Source organism: Vigna unguiculata, chromosome 8, assembly GCF_004118075.2.
Source record: "Vigna unguiculata cultivar IT97K-499-35 chromosome 8, ASM411807v1, whole genome shotgun sequence".
NCBI classification, from domain to species: domain Eukaryota; kingdom Viridiplantae; phylum Streptophyta; class Magnoliopsida; order Fabales; family Fabaceae; genus Vigna; species Vigna unguiculata.
Window position 1 is genome coordinate 22,112,632 of NC_040286.1, and position 7,935 is coordinate 22,120,566.

Here is a 7,935-nt window from a genome sequence, read left to right on the forward strand (position 1 = left end):
AACCATTGTAATATCCTTCACTTTGTGTGAAGGATACCCTATAAGCGTGATTGTACTCTCTTGCGTGAGAGATTATTTTATTCTTTGTAATTGTGAGTTTTTTTATCTAAAGGGAGATTGAGAAGAATACCTAGAGAGGTTAAACACATTGTAACATGGAGAGGTTAAACTCGTTGTAACCTAAAGATGTTTATATTTGTGATTCCTAGAAAGGATTAACTCGTTGTAATATGGAGAGTTTGATACTCGTTTTAGTCAAGAGATTTGATTAGTGAAACTTCTTAAGTAGATTGCTTAAGAGACTGAACATAATCTCAAGATATGAGGTAAACTAGCATAAATTCTTGTGTGCATTATTTTTGTCTTACAATTTGATTTATTTATTTTATCATGCCTATACAAAATGAATAAAAATTTTCTATAGACTTTATTCACACTATTCTAAAATCACCTTATACCAATATCAATTCAACAAAGAACACCATAGTTTTGTTTTAACATTATTTCTTTCATAGTTTTGTTTTAACATTATTTCTTTCAACTGTTTTGGTCTATAATAGTATATTCATGAGATAAACCACACGTGTTACCATAGAACTAAATTGATAATAAAAGTGAAAAAAAAGATAAAAAAGCATAACTTAAATTAATAAAATTAAAAAAAAAAAATCTAGAAAAAGTGAAATAGTCTATAGATTATTTAATCTAAATAAAATTGTTAGTTTAATTTTAATTTTATATATTTTGTTAGTGTTGAAATATCTAAAGGCACTGGTAGTATAGCCCCCTCCCAATGAAATTTCCTCCTTTAAAACTCAACTGTATCCGCATCGATTTTTAGTTAACTAATAGTAAAAATGTGTTAATACTAAAAGTATTTTGAAACGGAACAAATAAATATTCTATAATTACAAAACTAATTGATATTTGTTTAAATAAATTTTAAATAAAATCATATTAGACATTAATTAAATAAATTTATGCCAAAGTACAAATAAAAATTCAATTTTGTTGAAAGTAGAAAATGAAAAGAAGTATATATATATATATATATATATATATATATATATATATATATATATATATATATATATGTCTATTTAGTTATATTTTATTTGCCAGTTGTCATTGTATAGTTTGTTGTGTGTAAATATGAGTGTTAACTGCATGAACATGAAAATGTTGTTCATCCGAAAATGACAAAAGTAACCTCATGGTTGGTTAATTGAACGGTTTTCTTTGTTTTAAAAAGTCGTAACAATATCAAGATTTGAGAGGCCAAGAGAGAATACGTAACAAAAATAAAGCACATGAAGAAGAAATGGGCTCACAAAAAAAAGTTATTAATATTATAATATAGAAGAAAAGGAAAAAAAAAAAATAGAAAGAAGAGAGAGTGTTCATCAAAACTCGTAGCCTTGCTTCTGAGTATCGGAAACTAACAGAAAATTATACCTTGTGTTCTCTTCTCAATTTCGCACGCACTAAACAAAAAAACAAACAAAACCCTATTTCTGCACACACTCTCTCTGGTTCTTTGCTCATTCATTCTCTGACTCCAAACCTAAACCGAACCAACTCCTTGTTTTCCTTCTCCCTATAAGCATTAAGCATTACGCGATAAGGCTTGTCTGTTATCACTTAAAAACGTCGACGTTTCACTCCCATCGTCAATCACTGCGAGGCCTCTAGGGTTAGTTGCTTCCTTTTCTGTGGCTCCCTTTTCTCTCTCGCAATCAAACATCGATGTTTCCTCTGTAACCCTAGGTTCCGGAGGAGATTTTTCTTACATCTACCAATTAATCACGTGCGTTTTATTCTTCTCTGTTTTCCGTTACCTGTTTATTTTCGACACAGAATATAGGGATTTTTATTTTATTTTGTTTTGTTTTTTTCCAATTTTGATGCGTGGATGGGTTTGCAATGCAGTGAGTTCTGCCATTGTTGCTGCAGTGGTGCTTCGATTTTCCCAATTATAGGTTCTTCAATTGTGTGGGGAGGTGAAACATCTGTGACTGGGTTAGAGTGAGAATCCGTGTTTCGATTAACGATGGAGGCTTAGCTTTGAGAAGCGCCTCCTTCGCAACATTGTCTTGTGTTTCAAGGCTCAGGTTTCTTGTTAGTGTCTTGTTTTGGATGAGTTACGACTGCGGTTGATAGTAGATTGAGAATCAGGTTGGGAAGGTTGGATTATTTCGTAACTGTTGAAGGATTGTGAATTGGGGCGTGATTGAATGTTACTGTGAAAGTGCTGATATTTCGTTTTGTTTGGAATGGGTTTTTCATGATTGGGTTGGGTTTTAGGATAGTGATGAGTGGTGCAAGGTAGAGGATGGAGATTTGTAAGCGATAAAAGGAAGTGCGATAGTGGTACTTGTGGGTGGAGTTGGTGAAGAGGCGCACACGACTTTTTTTTTTTTTTTTTTTTTGTTTCTGATGATGTTCAGTGTTAGTTATGGAAAGAAGTGAACCCACATTAGTTCCAGAATGGTTGAGAAGTGCTGGAAGTGTTGCCGGGACTGGAAGTTCAACCCAACATTTTCCCTCCTCGTCTAATCACACTGGTAATTTAGACGCTCTTTTTTAATGGTTTGCATTTTCAATGCTTTTATTTGACTTCATTCAGAATTTCATGTCCCGTACTTAAGAATCTTGTTTCTTAATGCGCATGAGATAAGAATTGGCCGTATACTCTATTTTAGAAGAGAATTGTCATGACAGTTGTTTTGTAACATCAGTGATATCTTTTTGACTCTCACTGGCCGGAGTTGTGTCAATGTTTGGATTTCTTGCAGCTGCACTTGTCTGCTATTTGCAGAATTTAAACTATGGGTATTTAAGTTTATTAATGTTTTATTCCTGAAAAGGGGAAAAATAATAAACATCCTGACATTGTTTTGTAGATTCTTCTTCTGTGGCCCATCATACAAGGAATAAGTCTTCTAAGAATGCTGGTGATTTTGACAGTGCTCGTTCTCTGTTTCTTGAACGGACATCCTCTTCAAATTCTCGGAGGAGTTCTATAAATGGTTCTGCCAAGCATGCCTATAGTAGTTTCAATAGAAGTCATCGTGACAAAGACCGTGATAGAGAGAGAGATAGATCCAATTTTGGAGATAACTGGGATTGTGATGGTTCTGACCCATTGGCCAACCTCTTTTCGGGGAGGACGGAGAGGGATACACTGCGCCGATCTCATTCAATGGTTTCCAGGAAACAGAGTGAGATTATACCCCGTAGAGTAGCACTTGATACTAAATCTGGTGGCACTAGCCATCAGAACAATAGCAATGGAATACTTTCTGGGAGTAATGTTAGTAGTAGCATTCAGAAAGCTGTCTTTGACAAGGATTTTCCATCACTTGGTACTGAAGAAAAGCAGGGAACAGCAGAAGTGGTGAGGGTTTCATCTCCTGGTTTGAGTGCTAGTCAGAGTCTACCTGTTGGAAGTTCCACTTTGATTGGAGGCGAGGGATGGACATCTGCACTAGCAGAAGTACCTGCCATAATTGGGAGCAGCAGTACTGGATCTCTACCAGTGCAGCACACTTTTAGTTCAAATTCTGGGTCTGTGGCATCAATTACAACAGCCAGTCTTAATATGGCTGAGGCATTGGCTCAGACTCCATCCCGAGCTCGCACTACACCCCAGGTAGTTGAATTAGTTACCTGTGTCACTAGCTTCTTTATTATTATTTTCTTACAGTTCAGTGATTTTGTATTTAAATCCATGATCAATTAATAAGCCCTGAACAATTGTAGGTGCTCGTCAAAACCCAAAGACTTGAGGAACTGGCTATCAAGCAGTCAAGACAGTTGATTCCAGTAACACCCTCAATTGCTAAAGCTTCGGTAAGCGATTGTTAAATACTTTTGTGGTTTGTTTTTTCGAACTTCATTCTATTATAGAATGCATAGCGGGATTTTATTTCTGACAATTAATCTTTATCCTATGTAGCTCTTCTTTTAATTGATATTTTGTATATTAGGTTTTTGTTTGTGGTAGTTTTAATTAGTATACATGTATAGCTAGGTTGTATGGTAACATTTGAAGCTAGATTTGTATTTTGGCTCTTTAGTTTATTTTGGTTTGTATTGGAGTACTATTTTGTGGCAGGATGAGGATTTGTTGTTGTTGGAGTGCTATTTTAGTGGTAAACATCTGAGTTAAGGTTAACAATTTGAAAAGTGTTTTGGATGGCTTGAAATTCTTTTGATGGTGGAGGTTGTGGTGTAACACACTATCAGATTAGAAATAGTATTGATGAAACGGTTAATATGTTCAAGTAATGAATGTTGCCTTTTTTTTTTTTGTACTTTTTAAGCAAGCATATCATTATTGTTGGAAATCTCACATCAATTGGAGATTTGCTCAATTTATAATATATAAATAGGTGCAAATCTAACCTCATGAGTTGGTTTTGTAGGATTATGGTGGACCAAAGTTTACTATCAAATATGGTATCATAACCTATTCTATCAAGATTTGTTGGACATATCATACCATTAGCTATTCAGACACTTAAACATACATAGTCCCACATTCGAGATGTTAGTTTTGGCATAAGGGATGTGTTGAAAATCCTATATTGATTAGAGATGCGGTGTAACTATAGTTTATAAGGGCATGTAATTCTCATTTGGTGAACTGGTTTTGATTTTGGGTTAGACTTAAAGTTCATTTTTAAGAATTATTTGAGTGGTGGTTTCTTATTAGTGATATCTTTATGCTCCTTGAACACTGGGCTGATATTATAAACATTTCATTTTACAAATAATGCTTGAACCTAGATCTGAAAATGTCATCAACTGTTTATGGTGTTGTCTCAACCTGTTTTATTTGATCTAGTGTGCAAGTCCTTGGGGTACTGGTTCACCATGAGTTCCCAAGAATTTCCCTGTTCTTGTGGTTTTGACTCTGGACCAATATTCTTAAATGGCATGGTTTGGCAGATTTTTGCCAATCGCCATTGGCAACTTGTGAAGGGAGGCCTGCTGCTACGGCACCATAGGCCAGGCTGCAGTGCTGTTAGTATATGGTTGAATATTGTCCTGACATATTCTGCCATCCATCATTGATAACACTGCTCTGGAATCATTGATAGGACTGCTCTGGACTGCCTATCTCTCCTCCAGCATTTCCCATACGGTGTATAAGAAACCTGTGTGCTGGGATTATGTGGTTGCTTAGAATAACAATCTGTCATGATTTGATATTAAATCGATGAAAACCTTTTTAATTTTTTTTTATGGTGGGTGAAATAATTGTTGTTATTTTTTAAATAAATCTGTAAAAGGGTTTCTAAAGAAATGCTTGGGAGACATGGCCATATTGTTTACGTTGTGATAAGCTGTTTGTTACCTGCTCTAGTGATAAGTATTTTCATGCCCCTTTCAAATATAATCCACCATTTTTTTCACTTCTTTTACTACCTTCCCGTTACCATATTTTTACTTTGTTTTTATGGTTAGTTCACTGTGGATGGGATGGGTTTTTGTATGTCGCCATTGTACATGAAATTTGTGATTTCTTTCGAGCATACTTAAAATTGATTGTGTAAACTGTGTTATTATAATATGGTTGCTTCAGTTGTTTGCATTTATTAACAGAAATCTCTGGAGGAAATAAGGGTTGTTTATAGGATGCATTTTTTCAACAAAATCAGAGTTGGATGCTTTCTTTACTTCCAAAACTTTGGAAGTTTATATTTCTAGCATGTGTCTATTTACTTTCTTGTATTCAATAAAAGATATTTCATTAAAAGATAAAATATTATCTGTTATTTTCTTTTCTCTTAAAAGTGTTTAAGAATTTACTGTTAATTCTCTTTTCAGGTTCTTAACTCTGAGAAATCAAAGCCCAAAACAGCTATCAGAAATGCTGATATGAATGTAGTTACGAAGACTGTGCCACAGCAACCCTCTGCGTTGCATATTGCAAGCCAATCTGTTCGCAGTGTAAATGCCAAAGTTGAAGCTCCAAAGACATCTGGAAAGTTTACTGATCTGAAATCCGTTGTGTGGGAAAATGGTGCTTCCCCTACCTCCAAGGAAGTATCACATCCTACAAATTATCCTAACAGCAAACCAGGAAATCAACATGTTGCTTCAGGAGCTGCTTCTGCTCCTTTGAGGAACCCCAATAACCCAAAATCCTCCACAGAACGGAAATCAGCTACTTTGGATCTGAAATTAGGTTCAACTTTGGATAAGAAGCATTCCATCTCTCAAGTTCAGAGTCGGAATGATTTCTTCAATCTCATTAAGAAGAAAACATTAATGAACTCTTCTACTGGTCTTCCGGATTCTGGCCCAATGGTTTCCTCTCCCATGATGGAGAAATCTGATGAAGTCAATATGGAAGTAGTTAACGAATCTGCAAGTCCCCAATCTCTTGGAAATGGTACTGAACTGACCAGCAATGGTAATGCCCATGCTCATGAAGAGTTTCAAAGGCTTTCTGATAATGAAGAAAAAGAATCAATTCCATGTGCTACAATATATCCAGATGAGGAAGAAGCTGCGTTCCTTCGTTCTCTTGGCTGGGAGGAGAACTCAGACGAGGATGAAGGCCTTACAGAAGAGGAAATCAATGCTTTCTATCAGGAGGTAATGATATCTCGATCTGGTTTTGTATTGATGAATGATGATTACAATTCAAATATGCTTAGTTTTATCATGCTTGAGTGAACTCTTCTGCTATCGTTTTTTCCTTGGCGCACCAAATTACATTTTAATGCAACTTTCTGTCACCGAATTCGGTTGTTGACATACTTTTCATTGGCTTTTGTTTTTCAGTGCAAGAACTTGGACCCAACTACATTCAAGCTATGCCAGGGCATGCAACCAAAGCTGTCCAAGTTGTTCGAATCTTATGCATCTAACTTGCATGGATCTTCTGCTGAATTGAGCTCTACTGATCCCGGATCTGAAGCTTGACACTGTTTCTTTAATCATAGTTAGATCCAAGTTTCATATTTTTGATGGCAGATGATTAGTTCCATTCCTTTGGTTCTGAATGCTAATGAATTGAGAGTGAAAGAAGAGGGGTGGGTTTTTTATTAGAACCCTGCATTTTGCAAATATTGCAATAAGTTACAGGTGCCTCAATCCTGCCTGTTTAACAGGGTTTTTTTTTTTCTCTTTGGTTTTTTGGTTAAAGGTTATAGGGTTGGTAGGGTAGGGGCTATTTTGTCTGCAGTGGAAGATGCTAGGCCATTGCATCTTTTGGGGCATTTTGATCCGTTTCTTTTCTTTCCATGAGGGTTTGATTCTACATGATAAAGTTTTTATGATGTTTTTGTTCAATTTTACAAAAAGAAGGGAAATTAAAAGTTTATTTTAATTTTAGAGCATGTTGATATGATTAATTTTAGATGTTTTTTTTTAGGATATATCGGTTCCTTTCTGGTTGCGGTTCTTGGAACATTGTTAAAATCTACAAAAGATATCCAGATACAAAATATAAAGTTTACACTATTGGAATATCTTAAGAAAAACAGATGTTGGAATATTTTAAGAAAAGTAGAATTTGCTTAACGAAGATCATATTATTTGAAATGGGAATGTTACAATTTATAAAACCTAATAATAACTTCTTAATAACAATGTGGTTCTAGAAATAAATCATGTATGAAAAATCATATAAAATTGACTCATTAAAACTATAAAAACAATAACAACTAAAAATAACAAACTTAGAATATAGACATATTTCAGTCCTAAACCATTTCAGTAATACTCCTTTTTGCTGTAGGATTTGCAAACACCAATATGTTGTCTTAGAAGTTCAAACCTATTGGAAATGGTTTTTTTCTTCTTTTTGCTTTCCAAATAAACATGTCTTCCATGTTGGTATGTGATATTCATGTTCTGGAAGATCAACTGTCATTTTCTTAGACTTCATTTGTAGTGGCCCTTGGTAGTGATAATCCT

At 34.8% G+C, this 7,935-nt stretch overlaps 1 protein-coding gene across 2 annotated transcripts; it reads left to right on the forward strand.

Moving 5' to 3' along the window:
• The first annotated feature begins 1,383 nt into the window (after positions 1–1,383).
• LOC114194503 (mediator of RNA polymerase II transcription subunit 1-like) lies at positions 1,384–7,350 on the forward strand. Of its 2 annotated transcripts, none has more exons than XM_028084768.1 (6): positions 1,384–1,807; positions 1,930–2,564; positions 2,904–3,652; positions 3,763–3,852; positions 5,836–6,609; positions 6,799–7,350. In XM_028084768.1, exons 2-6 carry the CDS (start codon positions 2,456–2,458, stop codon positions 6,937–6,939), a joined length of 1,863 nt encoding a protein of 620 aa, XP_027940569.1. In that variant the 5' UTR covers positions 1,384–1,807; positions 1,930–2,455; the 3' UTR covers positions 6,940–7,350. The 2 variants fall into 2 exon arrangements, with proteins under 2 accessions (XP_027940569.1, XP_027940570.1); XM_028084769.1 differs by having other exon boundaries at positions 1,384–1,693.
• The last annotated feature ends 585 nt before the right edge of the window (positions 7,351–7,935 follow it).